The sequence below is a fragment of the Silurus meridionalis genome, chromosome 19 (genome assembly GCF_014805685.1).
Source record: "Silurus meridionalis isolate SWU-2019-XX chromosome 19, ASM1480568v1, whole genome shotgun sequence".
In the NCBI taxonomy this organism is placed as follows: Eukaryota; Metazoa; Chordata; class Actinopteri; order Siluriformes; family Siluridae; genus Silurus; species Silurus meridionalis.
Window position 1 is genome coordinate 4,191,442 of NC_060902.1, and position 27,454 is coordinate 4,218,895.

The 27,454-nt window shown below is 36.0% G+C and overlaps 1 protein-coding gene and 1 non-coding gene across 2 annotated transcripts in view; both read left to right on the forward strand.

Moving 5' to 3' along the window:
- Positions 1-27,014, forward strand: part of LOC124402489 (metabotropic glutamate receptor 7-like) — a 180,918-nt gene extending 153,904 nt beyond the window's left edge. Inside the window, 2 exon segments of the mRNA XM_046875560.1 lie at positions 4,187-4,326; positions 26,325-27,014. Of these exon segments, the coding sequence (XP_046731516.1) occupies positions 4,187-4,326; positions 26,325-27,011 (827 nt within the window). The 3' untranslated portion in view covers positions 27,012-27,014.
- trnak-cuu lies at positions 4,531-4,602 on the forward strand. Its single transcript has one exon. It is a non-coding gene; the product is annotated as a tRNA-Lys (tRNA).
- Positions 27,015-27,454: the final 440 nt, after the last annotated feature.

Here is a 27,454-nt window from a genome sequence, read left to right on the forward strand (position 1 = left end):
CATTGGATTTTTAGTTTTGGCCTATTTCCTAATTCCTCAAGATTAGAAGGGTTCTGCCGATAGATTAAAATATCCCTTTATCAATAAGTCCTACATAAACATAGTCAGGTGGTATGTTTAGGTATAAGTTTAGGTTGATTGTCTTCGAAAAGTACCTTCCTCATACCAAATATTAGCCAAAGGTTCTGCTTGCAGAGAAAAAGCCCCATATTATGATGCTCCCATCTCCCAAATTTATTGTGATTAAATGTAAAAAGAAAAAATGCCTTTGTTGTATCTTACAGCACAGTGAAATTCTTTCTTCGCATATCCCATTGATGTTAGGAAGCAAGGGTCAGAGTGTGAGGTCTCATACATATACTAGGGCTTGAAGCCCCAACATTCTTTTCAGCGGCAACATTCATATTGGGGCAGCTGACATTTTCTGACATATGTGGTTATTCTGCAAACTGTTACTACAAAGTAACATACTCTATATGTATATTGACAGACATCTAATTTCTATGTTTACTATTGTAGAAAATCAAGACTTTGCAGTGTGTACATTTAATAATAGTATACTATATAATACAAGAGTATTTTAAATAATAAAAACAAAGGTGTCTGAATACTTTCACTGTATAAAGAAAGCAGAATAGTAATAACAGCAATGATAATTGGACTGTAAATAAAACTGTTCTGCTCATAGAATGCAAGCGAAATAATTTAGGTTGGTTATGAAAAGAATATTAGTAAGGCGAAGATGTAGGCATTAAATTAGCATTTAAAGTCTTTTTCTTGCAGACGAATGTGCCCCATTTAGCAAGTAATAATAAAAAAAAAAAATATGATTCAGTATCTCAAAATAATGTGATATTTATTGATTGATTGATTTATGATAAAATTTCCCGCAAACATTGTTGAGAATTACAGCTATCAGATATCGACGGTAAAAATAAATAAATAAATTAATAAATAAACCTTTACAGCATTGGATTTTTAGTTTTGGCCTATTTCCTAATTCCTCAAGATTAGAAGGGTTCTGCCGATAGATTAAAATATCCCTTTATCAATAAGTCCTACATAAACATAGTCAGGTGGTATGTTTAGATATAAGTTTAGGTTGATTGTCTTCGAAAAGTACCTTCCTCATACCAAATATTAGCCAAAGGTTCTGCTTGCAGAGAAAAAGCCCCATATTATGATGCTCCCATCTCCCAAATTTATTGTGATTAAATGTAAAAAGAAAAAATGCCTTTGTTGTATCTTACAGCACAGTGAAATTCTTTCTTCGCATATCCCATTGATGTTAGGAAGCAAGGGTCAGAGTGTGAGGTCTCATACATATACTAGGGCTTGAAGCCCCAACATTCTTATCAGCGGCAACATTCATATTGGGGCAGCTGACATTTTCTGACATATGTGGTTATTCTGCAAACTGTTACTACAAAGTAACATACTCTATATGTATATTGACAGACATCTAATTTCTATGTTTACTATTGTAGAAAATCAAGACTTTGCAGTGTGTACATTTAATAATAGTATACTATAGAATACAAGAGTAGTATTTTAAATAATAAAAACAAAGGTGTCTGAATACTTTCACTGTATAAAGAAAGCAGAATAGTAATAACAGCAATAATAGTTGGAAAAAGAAGTAGAAGAAGAACAAATGTGAGAGGAAGAATATAATAAAATATAATAAATTAGTTTAATTGTTCTATAATCACATAATTATTAAACTTATATAACTATATATGTTTTTTGTGACAAAGATGCTCACTGCTTCCACTTTTTCTTTTCTCGGGGCTCATGGTCTCTCACTCTTTTTCTCAGTGCCTGTGTTAATATAACGTGAATATCTCACCCTCACAGCAATCATGCAGCTAAATTGCACCTTCAAACTGCTCGCAACGTTCCATGTAACCAGGCTAGTTAACAGGGACGTCTTCGGCAGATTCGAAGCTGCAATTTAGCTACATGATTGCTGACAAAGAGTTCTTCAGAAGAATAGTTACTGCTTTGCTGGGCTCCGTGTCACTCTGACTCGTGCAAGCGTTTGAGAGGAGCGAGACACTCCGTGCATCCATTTTCTCTTGCCCCCGGTTCTCGGACTAAAAGCCGAAACTGCAGCAGGTGGCACTACAGCACGGGGATAATGAAGTGCAACAAAAAAAAGCTCAGCAGCAGATTGCCCAGCCCTTGTGGCTCGGTGTTCATTCTTGTGTAGTGATTCAGAATCACGCCTGAACCGCTCCTCGGCCATCAAATTTATTTATTTATTTATGTTATCCCTGAGAGCGTTATGGGAGGAAGAAAAACTGCTGCCTTATATTCTTTATTTGAGTCATCTCTTTGTTAGGACACGGGTGACAGAAACGGCACAGTCTGCTGCGATGAGACAGGGATAGACCGTCGCGTTTTTTCCTGGCAAACAGAGCAGGTGGAGAAGCGTGAACAGTGCGAGATTTGTCAGCTTGCACAACTCATTAAAGGAAAGCCTTGGCAAAAAAACCAACCTAATTTTCACAATTCTTACTTATCCCAAATGTAGTCACATAGCCAAGACATGTTTGATGTCCAACATTTGCGTTCGTAATTTGCTCAAGGCTTATGCAGATACAAGTCGCCAAAAAACATCTTATTCAAAGGTTTAGCTGTAAATATATTATTTAAATGAAATGATATTTGCTTTTAAAAAGGCACTTTATTTGGCAATGAGGCAGATACAGTATAAGGATAAAAGAAGTGAGTCACATGACTTTTCCAGCCATATATTATTTTCCCCAAATTGTTGGAAACACACAATTGTATAGAATGTCTTTGATTGTGGTAGCATGACATTTTCCCTTCCAAACCTGTTCCAGCACAAAACCAGCTTCATGAAGATATGGTTTACATGGTTTAGAGTGGGAGATCTTGAGTGGCCTGCTATAGAGCTCTGACCTTAACACTATTGTACACCTTTTGGGGTGAATTGGAACGCTGACTGCACCGCACCCTACAATACATCAGTACCTGACTTTACTGATACCCTTGTGGCTGAATGAGCACAAATCTTCACAAGTACACTCCAACATTTAGGAGAACATCTTCCCAGAAGAGTGGAGGTTATTATAACAGCAAATATTTAATAGGATCTTTCTTTCTTTCTTTCTTTCTTTCTTTCTTTCTTTCTTTCTTTCTTTCTTTCTTTCTTTCTTTCTTTCTTTCTTTCTTTCTTTCTTTTTCAAATCTTCAGATTGTTGTTTTCAAGACATGTATCTTGTCTTTGTAATTAAACATTGAAAGCTGACTAAGCCAGATGTGATGGTGGGAGAACTTCCAATAATGGTAATACAAATTTCATTAGTCCAAATATGATGCTGTTCAGGCCAGATGTTTCTGCAAATCGATAAATAAATGACGTCTGAACTTTTTCACATTCCCAACAGAGAATAAAAAACAACCTTAGGCACATAACATTACTTAGTCGATTGACTAATTGAAGTACAATAATAAAAAAAAAGCTGTTGAAATCAGATTTTTATTGCACATTAATGCCATTGACATAAATATATTTGTATGAATGTAATACTTTTGTACCTACTATAAAAAAAAATGGCTCAAGTGCTCTAGAGGTGGAGACATCCAAAGAACTCTGAGAGCTTTTCTCCAAGTGCAATTAATAGAGAGAGCAAAACAGAAACGCTCATCTGTATTCAGGCGAAGTAAAAAAGACTGACCTTATCGCTGTCATTTGTTTTTGTTCCAAACTGACAGCTTTTTCCAAAGAAGCAGACAAGGGACCTGAAAGAGTATCAGGCCCAAACTCCTCACCCAAGGGCTGCTCGCTTTTTTATTTAAACCACAACAAAAGAACACTTTTCCTATTGAGACTGGTGAATAGACATCTTTAGAGCTAGCAATAGCCTGTATAATAGTCTAGCAATAACAGAACAAGGAAAAGATCAAAGAGCGAAACTCTATTTCTTTCTCTGGTAAGGAAAATAAAGGTGTTAGCATTTGTCTGTAGAAAGCATGTGAAAGCATGTGAAAACAGAACAGCGTGGGTTACGTATACATTTTCCCGGCACAACTGTTTATCTATACATAAATCTAAGTGTAATGTTCTGTGTTGCATTCACACTGTGGTAATCATTATCAATCTAATGAATCCATGTTGCCTTTTTTTATCTATTTTATTTTTCTTTTATTCACTCAGGAAGTGCTGGAACTTCTGTGACGTTCAACCAGAATGGAGATGCACCAGGACGCTATGATCTCTTCCAGTACCAGGTCAACAATAACAGCTCTCCGGGATATAAAGTGATTGGACAGTGGACAGAATCGCTTCAGCTTAACGTATGTACGCTCTGTGGAGACTTTGAAAATTACCTTCTAGTACTGTCTTTGTGAGCTTTTTGCAAAAGTTATCGGGCTACAATAATTATAATAATAATACTTATAATCATAATAATAACTGTGTGTATATATATCTAATGATTTACGCACAGTAAATCTTAGAATCACTTTATTAGGAACTGTATACTTCAACCACAATTGGGGTCCCTGGTGGTCTAGTGGTTAGGATGCGGCACTCTTACTGCTGCGGCCCAGGTTCGATCCCCGGTTAGGGAACAAACCCCAGCCACTTTTAGTGCCGGTCCCAAGCCCGGATAAATTGGGGAGGGTTGCGTTAGGAAGGGCATCCAGCGTAAAAACATGTGCCAAATCAAACATGCGGCGGATCCGCTGTGGCAACCCCTAATGGGAGAAGCTGAAAGCTACCACAATTCAAGAAAATAGGGACACTGTGTAAATTTAAATAAAAACAGAATGCAGTTATATGTAAATCTCATAAACCCAAATTCCATTCACAATAAAACCTAGAACACAAATGTTTTAACTGTGGAAATCTATTATTTGGAAAAATTGGTAATTTTGGCTTATTTATGGCTGCAACACGTCTCAAAAAAGTAGAAAAAGTAGGTGTTCAAATTAAACAGTTGGAGAAACATTTTGCAACTAGGTTAATTGACAACAGGTCAGTAAGGTGATTGGGTATGTTATTTCTTTTTGGAAAGCATGGACCCCACCAGTACTCTAAACTAAAGAGGAGAGGAATCTTGGATTGTTACCACATAACTAAGGTGTTATACTGGATTCCGATTCCATCACTTGAAGGGCCACTAAAACACACAGAACTCATTGACTTGCTCATCCCAATCTTTCAAAAAAGATATCTTCAATTAACAATAACAATTAGTTTTGTGTCACAATGTAGAAGAATCATTAGTATGCAATTCATAATATTCATACTAATAATTCATACTACAATGGAACCTGGTTATGTCACCGGCCTAGGGGACGCCAAAAAGCGTCGCGATAACCGATGTTTGAGATAAACGAAAACCAATATGGCGGCAATATATTAACATGCTTAAAATTTCTTTATATACATGATGTGCGTTATTAAATGAGAATGTGCATGTACGTGTTTTTTTTTTTTTTTACACAACAGCGTTGCCGTGATTTGATTGATTGGTCATGCGGATCGAGATAACCTGTAATGCGGATAAGGAGGCGAAAGCCGAAGTAAACGCAAACAAAGTTTATTGAGAATACCCTGGAGATAATCCACCAATACTTGTAGCGAAGAGACAGTTCGTGTAGAGAATCCACGGATCCGCGCTATGGAAAGTGCATCGCTGGGCAGCAACGGATAAACGGGGTGCAGACAGCATGAACATGGAAAACAGCACGATCGGGGTAATCTGGGGTGCCATTGAGAGAATGCGGAGCCCGAGAAGAAGGGTACCAACACATACGATCATGCACAAACAATAACGGACTGCGAGTGTGTGGAGGTTAGGGGCTTAAATAGGAGATGGAATGAGTGAGTGAATGAGAGTCAGGTGTGTGTGATCAGCATGACTGCGACGAGCTCGCCCACACGGGAGAAGAAGCAGGGTGCTTCGGGGAATGCCGCCGCCGAAGGGGGCGTGGCAGGGGGATTCCTGACATAACCGACATTAAGTGGCAAATTTGCCCCCCCTTGTGCTCGAGATATTAGGGTTCAGCGACATAAAAATCGACATAACTGATTAAAAATGCTAAGACAAAGCGAGAATTTGGCAGTTCCTCTTCAAAAACGTCGACTTAATATGGTTGGCGAGGTAACCGAGGTCGAGATAAGTGGGTTCGACTGTAATAAATATATATAGATTTAGAGCACCTCTTAGTCACACAGAGGGGCAATATTTTTTATTTTTCATTTCTTTTTGGACTGAAAACGAGGGCAGCAGTGCTAAACAGCCATAATGACATCTTTAACAGAGGTGCAAAATGTAATGCCATCGTCATTTAAAATATAGTGGAGTAAAAAATGACAGATTTATTTATACATGAAATTGAGTAGAGATTAAAATTTGCTTATATCTTTGATTTTCAGTAAAACTTATATAAAATATCTTCTGGACCTATATTTTATAAATTTTGAAACTGTTGACTTTATGATGCCCTGAGTATCATTAATGCCAGACACGATACAATATAAGGGTATTACTACCATCAATTTCTATTATAGCAATTGATTTAACAAACTCAGGCATTTTGGCATGACTAATTTGTAAGTTTGTAAGTGTTTGAAGTGGACAGAGTCGTTGTGTTAATGTGAAGATTTTTGCATTAAATAAAAAAAAAAGAAAACTAACAAAACAAAATCAATACCAGCCATAAATTAAGCAATGACATTTCTCTCTCCTGATGGGGCCAAGCAGTAAATAATTCACTTTAATTACCCGTAATATGCACCATATGTGGGAGCTTTGAGGTCTTTACTTGCAACAGTGACAAGTCTTCGTTCTCCTCGGGTTATTAAAATTTATCAAGCATTTCAAGACGGTCTGTGATATTCTCAGAAAGCAGATCTTCTTTATAATGAACTGTGAACTGGCTTTTTCGATTGTGTGCAGTACTTATAGCAAATGCAGTGTTGGCTTAATTAGCTGTCGAAAAGAATGTGTTATAAATTAATGTTTATTTTCAATAATTGAAGGGATTAAATAAAATTTTAGTGCCATGCAGTTTTTTTATAAAATGATATTATTATTATTATTATTATTAGTAGTAGTAGTAGTAGTAGTAGTAGTGGTAGTAGTAGTAGTAGTAGTAGTAGTAGTAGTAGAAGAAGTAGTAGTAGTAGTAGTAGTAGTGGTAGTAGTAGTAGTAGTAGTAGAAGAAGTAGTAGTAGCAGTATTAGTAGTAGAAGAAGTAGTAGTAGTAGTAGAAGAAGTAGTAGTAGCAGTATTAGTAGTAGAAGAAGTAGTAGTAGCAGTATTAGTAGTAGAAGAAGTAGTAGTAGCAGTATTAGTAGTAGAAGAAGTAGTAGTAGCAGTATTAGTAGTAGAAGAAGTAGTAGTAGCAGTATTAGTAGTAGAAGAAGTAGTAGTAGCAGTATTAGTAGTAGAAGAAGTAGTAGTAGCAGTATTAGTAGTAGAAGAAGTAGTAGTAGCAGTATTAGTAGTAGAAGAAGTAGTAGTAGCAGTATTAGTAGTAGAAGAAGTAGTAGTAGCAGTATTAGTAGTAGAAGAAGTAGTAGTAGCAGTATTAGTAGTAGAAGAAGTAGTAGTAGCAGTATTAGTAGTAGAAGAAGTAGTAGTAGCAGTATTAGTAGTAGAAGAAGTAGTAGTAGTAGTGGTAGTAGTAGTAGTAGTGGTAGTAGTAGTAGTAGTAGTAGTGGTAGTAGTAGTAGTAGTGGTAGTAGTAGTAGTAGTAGTGGTAGTAGTAGTAGTAGTGGTAGTAGTAGTAGTAGAAGAAGTAGTAGTAGCAGTATTAGTAGTAGAAGAAGTAGTAGTAGCAGTATTAGTAGTAGAAGAAGTAGTAGTAGTAGTAGTAGTAGTAGTAGTAGTAGTGGTAGTAGTAGTAGTAGTGGTAGTAGTAGTAGTAGTGGTAGTAGTAGTAGTAGTAGTAGTAGAAGAAGTAGTAGTAGTAGTAGTAGTAGTAGTAGTGGTAGTAGTAGTAGTAGTAGTGGTAGTAGTAGTAGTAGTAGTAGTGGTAGTAGTAGTAGTAGTAGTAGTGGTAGTAGTAGTAGTAGTAGTAGTAGTAGTAGTAGTAGTAATAGTAGTAGAAGAAGAAGAAAAGTAGTAGTAGTAGTAGTAGTAGTAGTAGAAGAAGTAGTAGTAGTAGTAGTAGAAGAAGTAGTAGTAGTAGTAGTAGTAGTAGTAGTAGTAGTAGTAGTAGTAGTATGCTCAGTCCAAGGATTTGATTTTATGGACTGTAGCAACTATTTGTCATGTACCTCAGCAATATTTCCACTCCTTCTAAAACTTACAGAACACAAGCTTGCAGTCACCATAATATATTATTCATTAACATTATTTTCTTTCTAGAACACAAAAATTTTTGCTTAGTAATACACAGTTTTTTAATAATGCAGTAGGTTTGCATAGAACTATGTAAGAAAATAAATTTATGCACATGTTCAATGTAAAAGCCTGTGCAAGAAGTGCATGGCATGTACATTATTACATGAAAGGAGGAAAATTACATCATTAATGTAAAAAAAGGAAAAATTACATCATTCATCACAGGTTGGTTTTCCTAACAGTTTATTATTGGACAAAATTGTATAACTGTGAAAAATCTAAGGAATATTATGAATGCATTAGGGGTAACTGTAACTTTTTTGTGTGAAGCCCAAAATGTTTCAAACTAATTTTTCATGAAGAACATTGATGCATTTATGATAATATAAAATGTATGGAATATAAATTATCCTATTTATACAACTGAGGAGTTGTAAGAGCCTTGTTCAAGCACCCACCAGTTTCAACTTGGTGGTTAGCACTGAGCTACCACTTTCCTTTTTTTAACTTCCATATAAAAATGTATACAGTATATACATATATATGAGATTATACTGTATGTTTTATAATTCTTTATACTTCACTGTTAATTATTAGGCTTACATTATGGAGAAACTATAGTGATATGTTGCTATAGAAACAATGATGAGTTATGACTCACACATAAATATAATTGTATGATTTAATTCAATGTCAGATCTGCTATTATGAAACATTTATTACATTTTATTTTATTATTCAACACCTTTTGATAAATTGGAATCACGAATTCAACAGAGAACTTAAAAAAAATATATATATTTTGTATTTTTTATGTTTATTTTTTACACTTAGCGACTATATTTTGGTGAAATATACAGAATATACAGAACGTCACACTTTGGGAGGTTGTTTTAATCACCAGCAGATGCATCGACCCCTAATTGCTAAAAAAGCAGGCATGTCCCAGTTTTGCCTCATGTTATTGATTCTCCAGACTTTCGAAATAATGGCAGGCAACACTGTCATTTGGTTGACAAGGAACAGGTGCAGGGAAGAGGTTCATGTTTAGCTCACTGTCAAGTACAAATACAGTGTAAATCTTCTGCACTGCACAGGGAAATCTTATGCATTCCAACATAGCTGAAATCATTTTGTAGCACTCTCAGGTTGAGCTGGGTCATCAAATTGACAGGTGCTGTAACAGATTTCTCCCTCAGCCCAGTCAAATAAGAAAAGGTGTCAGGAAAGGAGTCAGGAAAGCTGTGGTAATTTATAATCAAGGGAAATTAATAGTTCCACTTTTTATTCTATATATACTGCTGGAAATTTCGGAGTATTACTTGTTTGTTTTAAGCTTTTCAGTAATATTGTCTCTCGATCAATAGGAGCTAATTTACTGGTTTGCTAAGGTTGAAAATTAGAATAATATGCTAATACAAGCTGAAGTTTAATTCAGTTTTCTTTTTCAACCTATATGTCCTTGTTCTATTGAGACTTTTTTGTAGGTTCTCAAGTTGATGGAGTACAACTGATTATGGATTAATGTAGCTAATAAGTAATGAAAGTCTTAATCATCACTTTAATGTCATATTACTTTCAATAACAATATTAGGTTGTTAAAATATTGAAATCATGAAAAAATATATATTTTTCTAACTATGTATGATACACTTATATAAAGGATGATGTTGCCCATAAGCAATAATAGCAGTGGCCATTTTAAAGTTCACATTTCTTCCTTAATTTCTTACATAATTTCCTGTCAATCAATGTACAATATAAGGATGGGGTGCAGCACAAAGTGGAATTTTCCTATAATATGATTTAAATGATATTGCAGCTCTAATATGCCGGCCATTTTTTCATGTGAGGATGTGACTTATTTAGTCCTTGGACTTTTCCGCTTAGCTAACGCACACATTGGAAAAATATTGGCAAGAACTGAATTATACACAGTGATATTGCAACAATTTGTTTATTCTTGTGATTAAAAATGTCAAAAATGTAACTAGGACCATGTTGTTCATGCTCTCTCGAACCAGGAATTAAATTGGTTAAATAAACTTAAATTGAATTGTGTTAATTTCCGAAAAACAAAACAATGTGATGCTTGGATTACAGCAGTTAAGCAATTTTTGGATATCTACTTTTATCTAAAGCCAACAACACATAATCACTTAAAATGAACATACAGGCTTACCCGTCCATGTCCAGATAGATAGATAGATAGATAGATAGATAGATAGATAGATAGATAGATAGATAGATAGATAGATAGATAGATAGATAGATAGATAGATAGATAGATAGATAGATAGATAGATAGATAGATAGATAGATAGATAGATAGATAGATAGATAAACACATACATTGTGTAATATGTACATTGTATGTATAATTGTACAGTAGTTATATACAGTGTTTTTACAGTGATCTAACAGTGTAGTGTAGAGTTCAGTAGGCTGATGGTGGATAGAAAAAAGCTGTCCCTCAACCTGCTGGTTCTGGTTCCTGTATCTCCTTCTTGATGGAAGGAGATTAAACAGCTTGTGACTGGGATGTGAAGAGTCCTTGAAACCTCCCCAGTTACATTTAACTTGCTCCAATCCTCACATGATAAACATCATCCACATTGTATAACCAAATTTTTTCGAATTTCTCGCTAAATTAGGCATCCAGACTCAGTTAAGACTTTACTGCTTTTCTTGTGTAGACGTACTCAGTCTCAACCAGAGAGTAATACACTTTTGTATATGGTATTTTAAGTAAAATTTAATGTTCTGAGCTATAATTCTATAATGTAGAGTAATGTAATGTTTAAATGTAGCCCTATACCTTGTGTTAATTTAGCTGGCATTTCCAGGCAGCTGTTATATCCTCAGGAAGCACTTGCTAATTATATTTTATTCGGTCTTCTAATTCCTCCAGATTGAAATGTATACATTGTGTAATAACGCAGATTTACTTTTTGGGAGAAATTGAATCAGCGTTGTAACAGGTTTCGAAGGGAAGAATTAAGAGATGAATAATTCGGTCTGCAAGAAACAACAATGTAAAATAAAATACAGTTTTGCAGATTTGCATATTTTGCAGCTTTTCAAGCATTAGTTATCGGATGGAAACGCTAATAATAAGCTATTTTATCAATTTGCTTAAACCTTGCTAGTTTTCTGACCAATGGTTTTTTAAAAGCTTTATATTTTGACATTTGGAACTTTGGCACATTTTTTTTCTTGCACTTAAAAAAATACAGTCAAAATGTATTGCTATTAAACAGAAAAAGTAATTCCAGATGTTTACCATACTAGTACCATAGTAGCAGTGTCTACAGAACACAATGAACAAGTAATAAATAACCTGGTTATTACTGTACATGCAATTTAATAGGAGGCTAGGCATTCATAACTTCTAAATGGAAGGGTGAATCTAAAAGGAAAAAAAACAATTAAATAAAATTTTTGTATGCAATTATTGGGAATTAAATAGAAACCTTTTTTCAGTCTATGCTTTTTAAAGGTCTGTATGTCTATATTGTCTCGTATTATCTTGTATAGTTTGTTTTGTCTTGTATTGTCTGTTTTGTCTTGTATAGTTCAAGCTAAATGTGTTATGTCTGTACTTTTGAGAGTCAACAACAGCTGGAATTAAATTCCTTGTGTCAACACATTTTGCCAGTAAACCTGATTCTGATTGTAATGACATTGGTCAGCCACAAGCAGTGCTTATACAGATTTTGATATCACTTATGATATCAAAATTGATATCACCTACTTATAATTGCTTATTCATCCTGTATTTTTGGTGGAGTTTTTATCAATGTTGCCTAAAGAAAAAACTCAATCTATACACTACATGGAACAAAGTTTTTACAGACACCTGAGCATAAGACACATTTTACATCTTATTGAACATCCACTTTTTTGGGAAAATCTAGTTTTATCTTAATCTAGTTCCAGCCCTAAAACTAGATCTAACTCTAACAATAACGCTAACCCTAACCCTAGTTTTTGGAGTGTGTTTGTGGTGCTCATTTGGCCACAAGGGCATTAGTAATGTAAGGTACTGATGTCGGGTAAGGAGGCCTGGGTTTTAATCAGTGTTCTAATTTATCCCCAAAGGTCAGATCTCCAAAGCAGACCTAGACAAACTGTGTAAAACATATATTTATGGAGCTGGCTTTATGCAGGTTTGGGTCTCTGAGTTAAAGTGAAGCAAAACAATTATGTGACTGCATCCAAAGACATCATATACAATTATGTGCCTCCAGCTGTCTGGCAACAGTTTAGATAAGAATCACATATAGCTGGAAAATTCAGCTGTCCCGGTGATTTTGTCCATATAGTGCATGATTGGGCAAGTAAATGAATTCAGTCTAGCTTTATTTGCACTGTGTTTTGTCATTCAATCTTAGCATTTCTCATCTTTTTTGCTATAAAGTAAAGAAAAAAAAAGCACTTAATATCAAGAGAGTGATGCTTTTACTGATACTAGTGTATCATTTATCAGTAAGCCAGTTTTTTTTCCAAAAGTCTCAGCAACATCATAAACGGATTTGGCTTGCTTTCTGGAAATCAGGCACTGTGTGGCACAGTATGTAGTGATAGAGAGAGAGAGAGCTGCATGCTACTGAGTCACAGATGAGGAGGCATGTACAAGGATCGCCCTCAGCTCCCATAGCAAATGTCATTTGTGCATCATGCATTCCTTTTCCCCCTGTAAGAGTAAATCTGCAAAATGGCAAGAGGATTTGGAGAACACTTGGGCAACGCTCAAAAACATGTGCAGACTTTGCCATTTGTTTTTTTTCTTGTTTTGTTTTTTTTAACGAAAGCAAAAAAGCTCCTCTCCTCTGCCGCGGAATGTTGTCCCTGGATTCCCGAGCACTGAGAGCCACAGAAGGTCATGTTGTAATGAGCTGTGTTTGGAGTGTCGGGGACACAGGTATAAAAAGATATCTACATAAAACCAACTCTACTTGCTCCTATAGGCTCATTCAGAGATAACTATGCCATGGTTTTCAGGGTTGATCTCACTTGCTTTCTGGGTTTATGATGAAAGTCAGGACTGAATCTATTCCCGGGAGAAAAATACAGTGACTAATGGCGAGTGGGGTCGTTACAGAATTCATTGCGATGTTTAATGGCAGCCGTGTTCTGATGTGTTTTGGTGTTTGCTGCAGAGATGTAAATAATTAAGCAGGTACCAAACTTAGTGAGAAGTTTCATTTTTTTTAAAAGGAAAAGTCCTGTAATAAAAAAGAGTGTGTTATATTACAGCTTTATTATTATTGTTATTATTATTATTAATTATTATTATTTACAGCTTGCTCTATTAATGGGGTTACCCTGATAAAGCTACTAATTAGGGAAGTGGTATGGTAACTCAATGGTTAATGTTCTGGGTTACAGACTGGAAGGTCAGTGGTTGGGCCTTTGAGCACGTGCTGTATCATGGCAGACCCTGCACTCTGACCCCAGTTTCCTAACAACCAGCTATCCGAAGAAAGAATTTTACTTTACTGTAGTGTAAATGTCACAAATTAAATGCCTTTTGTTTGTTTGGTTTTACATCATGCAAGTTGTCCACAAAATCAGGCATGATGTGCAAGATCACCTTTAACAGCTCACTTACTCCATTTCAGTCAAATGTCAGACTCGTGAGAAGTCAAATGCAGATCTGTCGAGACGTGACCTTTAAGATATCATTATCATCAGCAAGAGATGATTGATCACAAATACACATTAGGGGTTGAACTGATTACACTTTGAAATTACAGTCAATTCTAAACAGGTGATATCTTCTAAATGATTACAAACTCAGGTATGAATAAGGGGTATTGTTTTATTATTATTATTATTATTATTATTATTATTATTTTTTTTTTTTACTATTGAGATACACATACAGCATTCATTTTTAGTAACCCCTGATCAGTGTCAGTTCGGTTACTGATTTGTTTATGTTTAATTTTTCAAAATTGAAAAAAAAAAAAAAATAAAAAATTACAGACAGGCTAAAGAAATAAAAAAACTGCACAAGTTGGGTTTAAAAAAAAAAAAAAATCCAACATTTATCTTCAGCATATGTAATAGTCCAATATATATCTCGATATATCTTTCTATATTTGAGATGAATTATGAACTACAGTGGTGTAGCTAAGGCTAAGAAACTGTCAGAATTTGTAGAATTGACAATGTATATAACATTTTTCAACATTTTCTGATTATATTATTATTATTATTATTATTATTATTATTATTATTATTATTATACACAATCAGCTTGTAACAACAAAGCGATCTGATACCATTTATTTTCAATGAGTGACATTGATTTGACCTTGGTGTGTCATTAACCCAATAAGCTTTAAAAATGTTAAACTAACATGAAGCTTGGTGCAGTGACTACCGATGGCATTGAAGAGAGGAGCTCAGAGCTTTACAAACTCTTACAATAAACCTGCTGCATGTGTGAGCTCTTATGTTTGGGGTTAAGGGCCTTGCTGAGGGACCAAGAACTGGGTTGGTGTGGCTCAGATTTGAACTCACAACCTTTGGCTCCAAAGTCCAATGTCTTAACCACAAAGCTTCCACCTCCCTACTGCTGGGAAGATGCACACATCTGATATATGTATTTTCTATGAGTAGATGCAATGATATATAATGTACCTAAGTGGCTTAAACAGCAGTGACTGAACAGCAATGTCTGAACAGCAGTCCTTATACATAATACAGACACCAGAAGGCAATTGTTCATTCTAATTTGCATATCACTGTAGAATTCAGTTGAGTAATAATTAAAGTTTGAGTGGCCTTTCAGAGTAAATTCTTGAGTGTCCAGGTAGGTTCACGCATCAGGATGAATTTAGGTCCTTTTAAAGTTTGTGTTCACACTGCCTGACTAGTTCACACAATCAGCAGTCACGTCATACTTGGATTTGTTGTTGTTGCCGTTGTACTTTCGAAGTGACTAAAAAAAAAACATCGTATTAGCAGTGAATAAATGGTTTCGTTGAAAATCCCTTGTTATTTGTTTGGGCTTGCAGCTATGACAAGCAGTTTGCAGTCAAGCTGTGTTTTCTAAATAGGGTTTCAGGGTGTACATTTTATATTCATGAACCCAAGACAATCAACAAGCTAATTTGAAGTTGTATACATGAAAAAATAGCTTTCTTCAAGAAAGTAAAAACTTAACAAAAAAAATTCTGTTCTCTGAAAATTCAGACTCGAGGACACATTGAAGCAGAAAACCTTTTGCCGTCTCTTAGGTTCAGACACGTACATGTAAGCGTTCATTAACATCCGTGGTTCATTTCCTCGCCGCTTAATTTTCCCTCGTCACTCACTTCCTGTTTGACAGTAATTTACTTGCTGTGTACATTCCATTGCACGAGTCTCCATGGAATCTTCTTTAAGAAGCATTTTTTTTTTCCTCACCGAATAGTTAATTACTGTCGCAAACACTCATACAAGAAAGCAGCCAAGCATGCCCTGAGTGTCAGATTGAATTTGTGACATGACCGACAACTGAATGCTCGCTGTGTGACAAACCACAGACACTTACTGTGTTTGACAATTCTGAACATCCCCATCACTTCCCCGATCTATAATAACCATATTTTCGCTTCATGGGAGGAGGGAAGGGATAAGAAAAAAAAAAGAAGAGAGAAGAAACATACATCACTACTGCTCTTATTAGCACAGAGACCCGAAGGTAGACAGCAATCTATTTCTGAGAAAAAGAGTAAAGAAGCTGGTATGGTGTCGCAAAGGGAGCTTAGCAGGTGGTATTTTGCCACAGTCTGAACCATGTGAAATGTGGAGGAGGTTTCAAAAGTAAAGGAAGACCATCAAGGCCAAAGAGATGGATCTCGCTCGAGGTATCCATAGCAACGCTACCGTTAGTCTTGTTTAGACTTCATGATGAGTATTGAGGACAAGTGTACGGAAACCCCAAAGTTCAAATACTGCTCCGTAACAGCTGGTTGGAAAATTGCTTGAGGGAGCATATATCAAGCTCACATGTGCATAGCTGCATGGCTTTTTTCCCACCAGCAGTTTCCAAGGGAAAAACATCATGCACTCACTTTCTCGTCACATTTGATACCAGGACTATAAGTTCATGTTCGCCAAAACTCTAGCGAATTATTCGCTGACCCCGAACCACTATGACCAGAAATGTTTTTGAGCAGCAAAAACATTTATGTGTGTGGTATAAGAGATGGATGAGTCAGGAGGTACAAGAGGGAGGGGGTTAATCTTGGTTTCCAAGCAACTAGACTCGCCAGACGGCATGGAGCTGTGAAATCCTTGATAGTGTGGAGTTAATAACGCTAAAAAAGACAATAGCTTGCTTGTGTGGAGGACCTGTACTGAAACCTGCAGACACAAGGGGTACATGATGTATATCCTATGGATCTGTTCTTTTCTTATCTCAATAAATAATGTTAAACTAGAAATTAGTGTTATGCTTGTCATAATAAACAATGAACTGACTGCTTGCACATTGTCTGTAGAGTTATTTAATTTTTGATATGGACTATACTTAGCATGATAAACTATGTATTTTGAACTGCATACATATTGTAAATGACAATTACACGTAATTTAAAAAAACTAAAAAAAAAGAAGACGTTATAATGACACCATTGTAAATTGAAATATCGTTGAGACATGGCCTAGCCTATCCAGGAATTTTAAAGAATGGTAATCAAAAAGGAGTAGATGCTGTAATTGGTTAATAACAATTCTTTAAAACACCCAAAACACAGAAATATGCAACACCGTGACAACCAAACTGACCGATGGCAATACATTTTCTATATTTCTCCTTATTGCTATCGTAAGATCAAAAAAACTAAGTCGAACCACCGCAACTTAGGGACTACCAGAATAACAATGTTAAAATCTGTCAACATATAACTAGAAACCTGAAGCTTTGCCTAAGCACAAATTAATTCAATTCAATTCAATTCATTTTTATTTGTATAGCGCTTTTAACAATGAACATTGTCTTAAAGCAGCTTTACACAGATAATGTGGCAATTAAAATAAATGTTCTTTAATCTTCTGTCCTAGGGTGTGGTCAGTGGCAGATAATTATTATTATTATTATTATTATTATTATTATTATTATTATTATTATTATTTTTTTTTTTTTTTTAATAAGTACATAATTAGAATAAAACTAAATTAAATAACAATCTTCTTCACCCACTCCACCCTGCCTGCCTCCCTCTCATTCACACACATGTACTCTACTTACTCCCACTGACTTTTATCCCCTTCTCTCCAAGCGTACCTCCACCTCTCCAGGCTCTTCTCAACCTGCTTCTTACTCTCACCACAAATAACAATATCATCCGCAAACATCATAGTCCACGAAGGCTCCTGTCTGACCTGTCCATCACCACTGCAAACAGGAAAGGGCTCAGAGCCGATCCTTGATGCAATCCAACCTCCACTTTAAACCAGTCTGTCATTCCTGCTGCACACTTCACTGCTGTCACACTGTTCTTACACATGTCCTGCACCACCCTCACATACTTCTCTGACACTCTCATACAATACCACAACTCCTCTCTCGGCATCCTGTCATACGCTTTCTCTAAATCCACAAACACACAATGCAACTCCTTCTGACCTTTTATATACTTCTCCTTCAACATTCTCAAAGCAAATAATGCGTCTGTGGTGCTTTTCCTCGACATAAAACCATACTGTTGCCAAAAGATGGTCACCTCTTCTCTCAGCCTGGCTTTCACTACTCTTTCCCATAACTTCATGTGACTGATCAACTTTATTCCCCTGTAGTTACTGCAGGTCTGCACATTTTCCTTATTCTAAAAGATAGGTACCAGCACACTCCTTCTCCATTCCTCAGGCATCCTCTCACCATCAAGCTTGGCTACAAAGCTCAAACAATATCAAGTAATCGTAGTGTCACAACTTCCACCTTCCACCTTTTTTGTTCCTACTTTTGCACACTTTGGTGTTTAGGATTTACTCGCACTCTAAAATCAAGCAAACACCATCTGGCACCTGTGCTACTGTGGTGATTAGTCTGTGTGCTTGATAACTTTTTTTATACCCATGTGTTGAAGGCCAAATATTTGTTAGGAGCTGTAAATAAGCAGGAACACGACGCATCCAAAGGCTTGATTGTTCTGGGAAGAGGTCCAGTGATGAAAAGCTCTGCACTCTTTAACAGTAACTGTGATAAACCAGCAGATGGGAAGAAATTCCCAAGTACCACTGTTCCTTTTATATGTCATAAAGGTGTAGTGATATATCTTATTCCTGATATTTAACTCATTTATAAATGAATACTAAGTGTGTTACGTGTAGGTTATGCATTTTTTTGTTTATGGACTTGAATTTGTAACTTGACACAGGTTAACTTTCAGGAAGTACATAATTACACCACACCACATAGTTGTCATCATTTATGGCAGTTGTATACATTTCACATGTAATCACACAGATTTGATCAGATACACAAGTAAACAAAGCATCATATGAAACATTTAAGGCTTTTCCAAAAGTGCAATGGTAGCTGCTTGAAATGGGATATAAATGACAGGTGTTTGTTTACCTCGTGTGGCAAACTACATTTAGAAAGAAAGCGAAGGCATACAAACACTCCTGTGCCCATTAGAACTCTACACCACTTGTTAAATGCTCTGTATGAACTGATCCATTTGCAAAGCATGTAGGCGTGGGCCACTTGGTTTGGACTCAGTATTGATGGCGTTTAAATTCCCACCTCACCTGTGATGCAAGCCAGACAGGAGAGATGATTAATTGGCTTGTATGTTTGACAGTAAATGGTGCCAGTAAAAGCATAAAGCCTGGGGAGTCCTGATAAGAAGGGAAGCTTTGGGCATAATGATTGAGCATGGAGTGCTGTGCACCCTTTCAGCTGTCTTGAACAGAAAGTGCCACCATCAGTGATGCAGAACTGGACCTTGGGAAGAACTAAAGCAACTTCTATGGAGAATACAAAAATGCGATGTACAATTTTACACACATGTGAAATTGACCTATTTTAACCAAACACCAGATAATGTATTTCAGAACACTTCTGATTACTTCTTATTTCTATTTGGGGGCTTCGCATTTTCTATGAAATAGATACACAAAATCCCATCTGTATAAATCAGGATCATATAACCAGCTCGAAAAAACCTAAATCATATTTTATAGAAGGTGGTACATTGTGAATGTGGTGGCTTGCTTTAGTGTGGATCCAAAATGTTCTTTCCAAGTCCATTGGGTCTTCCATGGACTAGTCTGCCAGTGAGTATGCAATTACCACACTGCATAAAGCAACCGGCTTGCATTAGTCATCTTCTCCTCCTTTGCCAATATTGTGGAGACTTTGTTTATTCATGGTTGTAGGCTGGAGAGGGTTGATATAATAATAACTGACCAACCATGGGTGCTTGAGTCATGCTTTGTATTGAAACCACTTGAATTTGTTGGAGTACATTTGCTGCTCAGAGTCTACTGATTGGAAGATTGATTCCTGGTTCCATCAAACTGGTCTTTTGAGCACTGTTGAGTGTTTTATGAGGACCTTACCCATTATAATACTGTGCATAGGGCTGAAAAATGAACTAGTCTTTTTTCCTGCTGTGCCCCTTTGACAAGATTGGCAGAGAGCAAATATGGACGACTGCTGTTGTAATTCATTCTTTGACATAGTGTGTTATCTAAATTGATTTTCTGCGTACCACGTTTGTACAGAGTGGTTATGTTACACTATATGGTTGCTGACCATTGCCCTGAACTGTCTCTACTGTCAAAGGTGGGTGGACACTAGCATTTCATTTTTATATTTTTGATAGTTGATGAGTTTTGTTGACAAATAAAAAGCAAATCAATTGGCTATATGTTAATATTATACTACTACAGTGGCTTGTGCAAGTAATCACCCCCCTTTTTTGGTTCTGTTAAAAGCTGGAACTGAAATAGAGTATTATTTGGGTTTAGACGTCATGAGTTTTGACAAAATCGCCCATAATATAGATGTGTCATAATACAGCTGGTCATATTGACAATACAGCTGAACACTATTTATGTAATTATTTAGTGATTTACTGTATTGCACTTTACTTTAGCATAACTATTTAGCAGGATTCAGTCAGAATTTTTGCAACTTATTATATTTATTTTCTCTTTCACCTGTATGTAAATTAGCTTTTTTTTTTTTAATTAGATTGCTCGCTACTTCCCCACTTTTAATTCTTAATCAATATTACCAAATCTTCATTACCTTAAGACTGTATTCCATTAGACTCTGCTTAAATAACCAGTTAGCATCTAAAATCTTTGTTTAAAACTGTATACTGTACCATGAAATCCCAGGTATGAGTCTTGAATGCCACAATTACAGCCAGCATTGCCAAAAAAATCCTACACATATATTTTATCCAAAATGTAAGACGAAATCAAAGTATAAAACCAGGCAGAGTTCAGGTGATTAACAAACTGGCTAAACTTCACAGGAAATTGTAAAAAAAAAAAATGGACAGAACAGTTTGAAAGCAAAGTAACGAGGCAGAATAATCAAAATGACTGGTAAATCACAGCAGAGAAAAGTCACATGGAACGTATCTTATACAAAGTAAGAAGAGGACACCTGGGTATATAAATACAAAGAATAATCCAATGTGAATTTTTCATTTGCAGGTTATAAGGATGCATAAGAAAACAACATATTACATTAGATAAGTGGAGACAGATGATAAACCACACAAAAAAAAAACACACACACACACACACACATGGCAATGTAGACAAAACTCAAAACTCAGAAGTGTGCGAAAGTGCCGCTGTTTACATACAGCGAGAAAGAAATAGGTCACAGATTTATTTAGCAAAACTGCCTTTTTCGTTTGTTTAAAATTTCTTCAAAACTTGCACTTTCTTTGGTTAACACACTGCTGCAATACCCATAATGCTATTTGTCTACATGTAAAGTGTGGTGGTGGGATTTAGCCAATCAGTCATGTCTACTCAAAAAAGCAATACAACAAAACTTACATTGATAGCATTTGTTAGACACCCTTATAACTGAGCAGTTAAGGGATAAGGGCCTTGCTCAAGGGCCCAGCAATGGCAGCTTGGCAATGCTGGATTTAAACTTGTGACCTTCTGAGTCCAATCCCTTTACCACTAAGCAACCACCACCAGCTTACACTTTTGTCCTTCACTCTGGTACACCCTGCTAAAAAAAACCTCAACTTTTGTTACCATCAAGCACCATTACACTCATCAACTTAAAGACCCAGTTTCTGCCATAACTCACCATAACTGCATCATATACACTAGCTTTCTTTCATCATGGAGGTTTAAAACACAATGTTTATAGCAATGTTTCTGCTGCGTCTGCTTTGGCTCTCAAATTAATATAATATTAAACTGTTAACCCTGGCTTTAATTACACACAATACGTTTGTGATTTTTCGATATTCAATTATTTCCTTAAAGAAAGAGCATCATTTTCTTTGATATCTAGCATTATATAAAGATTCCCACACTAAAAGGGAGTGTTTCACCATTGCAAGCCTTAGGATTTTTGTTTTTATGTCATTGTAAGTGTACTTTCTTTTAAATCCTATATTATGTAATTTACTCCAAGTGCTTTTCTCAGTAATTTCCTGACTTTGACCTCTGTTAAAAATAAATAAATAAATATGTGCTTTCAGTGTATTTAATGGTAAATAGGAATATCAAGGTTAAATCTTGAATAATATCATTCACATTCGAATAGTTTTCAATAAATGACAGACAAAAAGAAGATGCTGTATATGTGTAGGAAATTCCAGCTGGAATGTGTACGCTGTGTCTCATTTGTATTCATATATATATATATATATATATATATATATATATATATATATATATATATATATATATATATATATAGTACAGCAAAATCAAATCTGTACTTTAAATCTGTAAAAGTTTCCAGCTGCAGCAAAAGCAATTTGCAACTGAGGCACAAGTAATCCACTCCCACTCTAGTGTCTCTCGGTCTTGTCTCCTGGCCAGTTCCCCTGACCCCAAATGCCACTCAGTGTATGTCAGGCAAGGCTAGATTCCCAGCTTCCGTGGAATTCGTGCACTTGAGAGGAATGGCACAAGTTGTTTGAACTCCATCCAAGCAAAAGATTGCACTCTAAGTGGAACTGTTGCAGGGTAAATTGAATGATTTTTTTGTTTAGCTTTTTGATTTCTTATTTATGTCTAGGTTTTTCTCAGATCATTCATTCATTCTTGGTCAAAGAAGTTTTGTATCTAGCTGAAGATCACAAGGAAAGAAATATTGCACAGGTTTGATCTTGTGTTACTTTAATCAATAAGACTTCTATTTGGAATAACATGAGTTCCACCAAGCAACCACTGCTGTGCCCTTAAGCAAGGCCCTTATCCCTTAATTATTTTAAAATGAATGGTCAATTGGTGCCACCGAGATAAGGATGGGATCTCTTTTTAATCTGGATCCTCTCAAGATTTCTTCTTCATTTTTCCTTCCCACTTCTGCCACTGGCTCACTTCTTAGGAATAAACTTATTAAAAATACAGTGGAACCTCGATACTCGTGACCTTGACACTCACAACCTCGATAGTTTGGATAGTTTGGGTTCGGAAACGGACTAAGAGTACCCAGCAAAAAATCCGATCCGAGAAGCCGCGAGTGGCTCGAAAGTACTTTGTTTGTACTAATAAATTACAAAAAAAATGTTTAAAAACTATTTTCTTATTGTATTATTCATTAAAAGTAATCAATAATACATTTACGGCAAATAATTCACAATTTTTGTTGAGTTTACAGTACATGTACAATTTCCCTTGAAAAAACAACTATTAAAATGAGTCAAAACCTCACGATTTTTTTGTTACTCACGAGGGGTCATAAAACGCAACCCCCTGCGAGTATCGAGGCTGCACTGTCCATGTATATGGAATTATTTATGATTTCATTTTTTTTATTCATAATCTATTTACCACTGATCAGTACACAGAGCTTTGTGCAATAACAGATTCTATAATAAATAAAATAAAAAAAATGTAAATACTTATTTATTGCACGTTGTGTAAATAATGGCAGAAGAAACACTAAAAAAACACCTCTCACACAAGAAGTAAGATCTGGATGACTAATAAAAGACGTGTCCAGCCTCTTGCCGTATTTCTGTCTACCTCTGATCCTAGACGGGTGGCTGTGCTAGATTAGAAGAGTGCGCAGAGTGTCTTTTTTTGTTCGCACACTGGAATGCTTGGCCGTGTCCAATCAAGCAACCGAATGTGTGTCAGCCCATGTGATTCGGCTTTTCTTTCCTCCTGCTCCAGGTGTCACTCTTCCTATTCATGCTGTTGCCCAGGAAAGGCTGTGAAACTCGCCATAACAAACACTGGCTCACAATAGCGGTGGACAATAATAGATTTGAAGGGCTTTAATCATTACTCCTTAGCTTTTAGCACCCACTGCCTGTTTATACAGTACCACTAAAATGAATTTGCTATAATGCTTAATGTCACCTCAAATATCGATTCATTACTGACATTGCCATTCATTCCAAATTCATAATCTGAATGAAGAGTTCATTATTTGGTTATTCTCTTTTCTTTTACTTTCTCTTAAATGACACATTAACATTCCATGTGCCTTGTTCTTCTCATTTATGTTGTTTTTTTTTCTTGTTATCAGTCAATCAGAAGCGCTATTTAGTTAATGACTTCTCTGCATTTGATTTCTCTCACCACCTCACTGTTGCAAATTAAACTGTTCAATTAAAATCAGCATCGTCTTTGCGCGGAGATAGAGTTAGAAAGGATCGTGTAAAATAGCTTGAAATCGGTTCAGATTTGCAATCAGATTAGAATGCGAAGAGTATAATAAAAAAAATGCAGTGTGTGAATCAAAAACAAATAGCTTCCATAAAACTTTATATATATATATATATATATATATATATATATATATATATATATATATATATATATATATATATATATATATATATATACTGTATCTACAAGATGGTCCAGGAGTTACAATGGTTTGACTTACGTCTTACTTATGATGACGATAGCGGAGATGGAAAGTAATGAAATGTAGATTCATCTGGTATCAGTATTTTACTTCACTATTTATTTTTTTGGACAACTTCCTACTTTCAGTCATTACATTTTTACACAAATATCTGCACTTTCTACTTGCATTTTCAAACCAATTGATTAGTTGTAATCAATTTGGTGACATGATCAATATGTTATTCTTCTCATTGCACACCATTTTCAGTCCATCAATCTATTTTTTGTTATTGTATGGCTGTTTCAATCTACCACAGGTGTATCATTTCCTGGCACCACAGACGTAGGCTAGCCTACAAAGCTAACAACGAGCAAGGCATGGGCAACAAGAAGTATAGCTAACCTGGATGAAACATGACAGAGAACAGAGACATTCCTGATCACCTGATCATCATCTTTTATCTGCTTGTGTTCTATATGGTGATTGTTCAGCCTGGATACATTGTAAAAAAACAGGTGGTAGTAATGATGACTTTTTCCTTAAGTTCATGTCAGAGCCCAAACTTCTTTACTTTAACTTAAGTAAAAAAGTGTAGTCAATACCTTTACCAGAGTCTTTTAAAACTTGAGTATCTGTACTTCTACTTAAGTGAAGGATGTGTGTACTTTTGTAAAAAATATTTGACATTTCGAGCAGTTACATTATGACACTGTAAATTAGTGATGGGTCATTCATGAAAAATTTGAAACAGAATTGAGTAGTTAAGTGGAGTCCTCCTGTCCGAGTCCTTCATTCTTTTGTCAGATGACTCCCATAGATGTAGTGCATTAAACAGGAAACAAAATTCAGTAGTTCAGTAATTCAGTAGTACATCTCATGAGTCCTCATAAGTCAATCATCTCTTTGTCACGTGACTCCCATATATGGTATGAAGTTGATTAAAGTATTAAAAGATCAATTTGAGCTAAATGACTTTTTTTTTTTTTTTTACTGTAAATTGCTCTCTTAAGCTAAATTGTGTATTGTAATTTGTTAAATTACAGTACAGTATACTTCATACTGATCGTTATCTTTAAGATTCCTGGGTAGGCTAGGCCGTGTCTCGATGGGGCCATCAGAACTCATCTCTATCAAGTCTTGAACTACCTGTATTTGCAGTGTTGGTTATTATTGGTCATTATGATGTGCTATACTGTAATTTTTTATGTATTATGCTTCTAATATTTATTACATTTTAGAATGTTTACATAAAGAAAAGAAAAAAGAAGGTTGCATCCGTTTAAGAAGTCCCAGCTGACACTTTGCATTGTAGCTCCTGCTGTTTATTCTAAAGAAGCCTGTTTTATTAACCTCTGTACAAGTTTATAAAAAAAAAAAAAAAAAAAAAAATGTGGGCAAATTTACACACTGACTGCTTTAACTCTGGAAGTCAATCTCACCAATATCCATAGACCAGTGATTCTCAAACTTTTTCTGCTATTCCACACTTTAGAGGGGGTGGATTTTGAAGCCCCACCTGTCCTTCATCACCCCAAAAAATTATAATGATATACTTCAAGTTCATTTTATTGAAATATCATGTTCTATATCAACATAATTAAATATCATCAAGTTCAAAAATAGAGAATATAGAAGTGAATTTGTGTTAGATACCCTAAATGATAGTTTTAATTTACTTTCATTAATGACCTAAATGTTAATTTGTGGTTGCTTTGAGTGTATAAACTTTATTTTTAATAGAGAAAATCATAAATGAAGATTAATAAAAATATATATATAAATCCTGCTGTTCATTGTGCCCCACCTGTCTTTAGTCTAGAACTGCACGAGTTCCCTGAGAAACATTTAGAACAACAGGACTGCCTAAATATTTCAAGAAGCTTTAAAGACTATTAAAAGCTCTACATATGCATTACTGAGTTCAGATATAGAATATTAAATGCCTGTTGTTTGCTGACTTCTTCCAGATGGAGGACATGCAGTGGCCCAGTGGTGATACCGAAATCCCAGGCTCCATCTGTAGCCTGCCATGTAAAACTGGCCAGCGGAAGAAGACAGTTAAAGGGATGCCATGTTGCTGGCACTGTGAGCCGTGCGACGGCTACCAGTACCAGTATGACGAAACGACATGCAAGCTGTGCGCCTACAACATGCGGCCCAATGCCAACCGAACCGGATGCCAGCCCATCCCGATCGTCAAGCTGGAGTGGCATTCTCCCTGGGCAGTCATCCCTGTCTTTTTAGCAATGCTCGGCATTGTGGCCACAATCTTCGTCATGGCTACGTTCGTCCGCTACAACGACACACCCATCGTGAGGGCGTCAGGACGGGAACTCAGTTATGTGCTCCTGACTGGGATCTTTCTATGTTACATCATAACATTTGTGATGATCGCCAAACCCGATGCAGCTGTCTGTTCGTTTAGGCGCATTTTCCTCGGCTTGGGGATGTGCATCAGCTACGCCGCACTGCTGACCAAGACCAATCGAATTTATCGCATCTTCGAAGAGGGAAAGAAGTCGGTGACACCACCACGTCTGATCAGTCCGACATCGCAGCTGGCAATAACGTCAAGCCTCATTTCCATGCAGCTTCTTGGCGTCTTCATATGGTTTGGGGTGGATCCTCCGAACACAATAATTGATTATGACTAACTGAGATCCTGCTAGCTAGTGTCCACTAACTGTGATCCTGTTAGCTAGTGTCCACTAACTGTGATCCTGTTAGCTAGTGTCCCCAACTTAGATCCTGCTAGCTAGTGTCCACTTAATGACACCTGATTAGCTATTATCCACTGAGACTTGGTTAGTTAGTGTCCACTTACTAAGATTCTGTTAGCTAGTGTCCACTTACTAAGATTCTGTTAGCTAGTGTCCCCAACTTAGATCCTGCTAGCTAGTGTCCACTTACTAAGATTCTGTTAGCTAGTGTCCACTAACTGTGATCCTGTTAGCTAGTGTTGACTAACTGAGATCTTGTTAGCTTGTGTCCACTAAATGGTACCTGGTTAACTAGTGTCCACTAACTGTGATCCTGTTAGCTAGTGTTGACTAACTGAGATCCTGCTAGCTAGTGTCCACTAACTGTGATCCTGTTA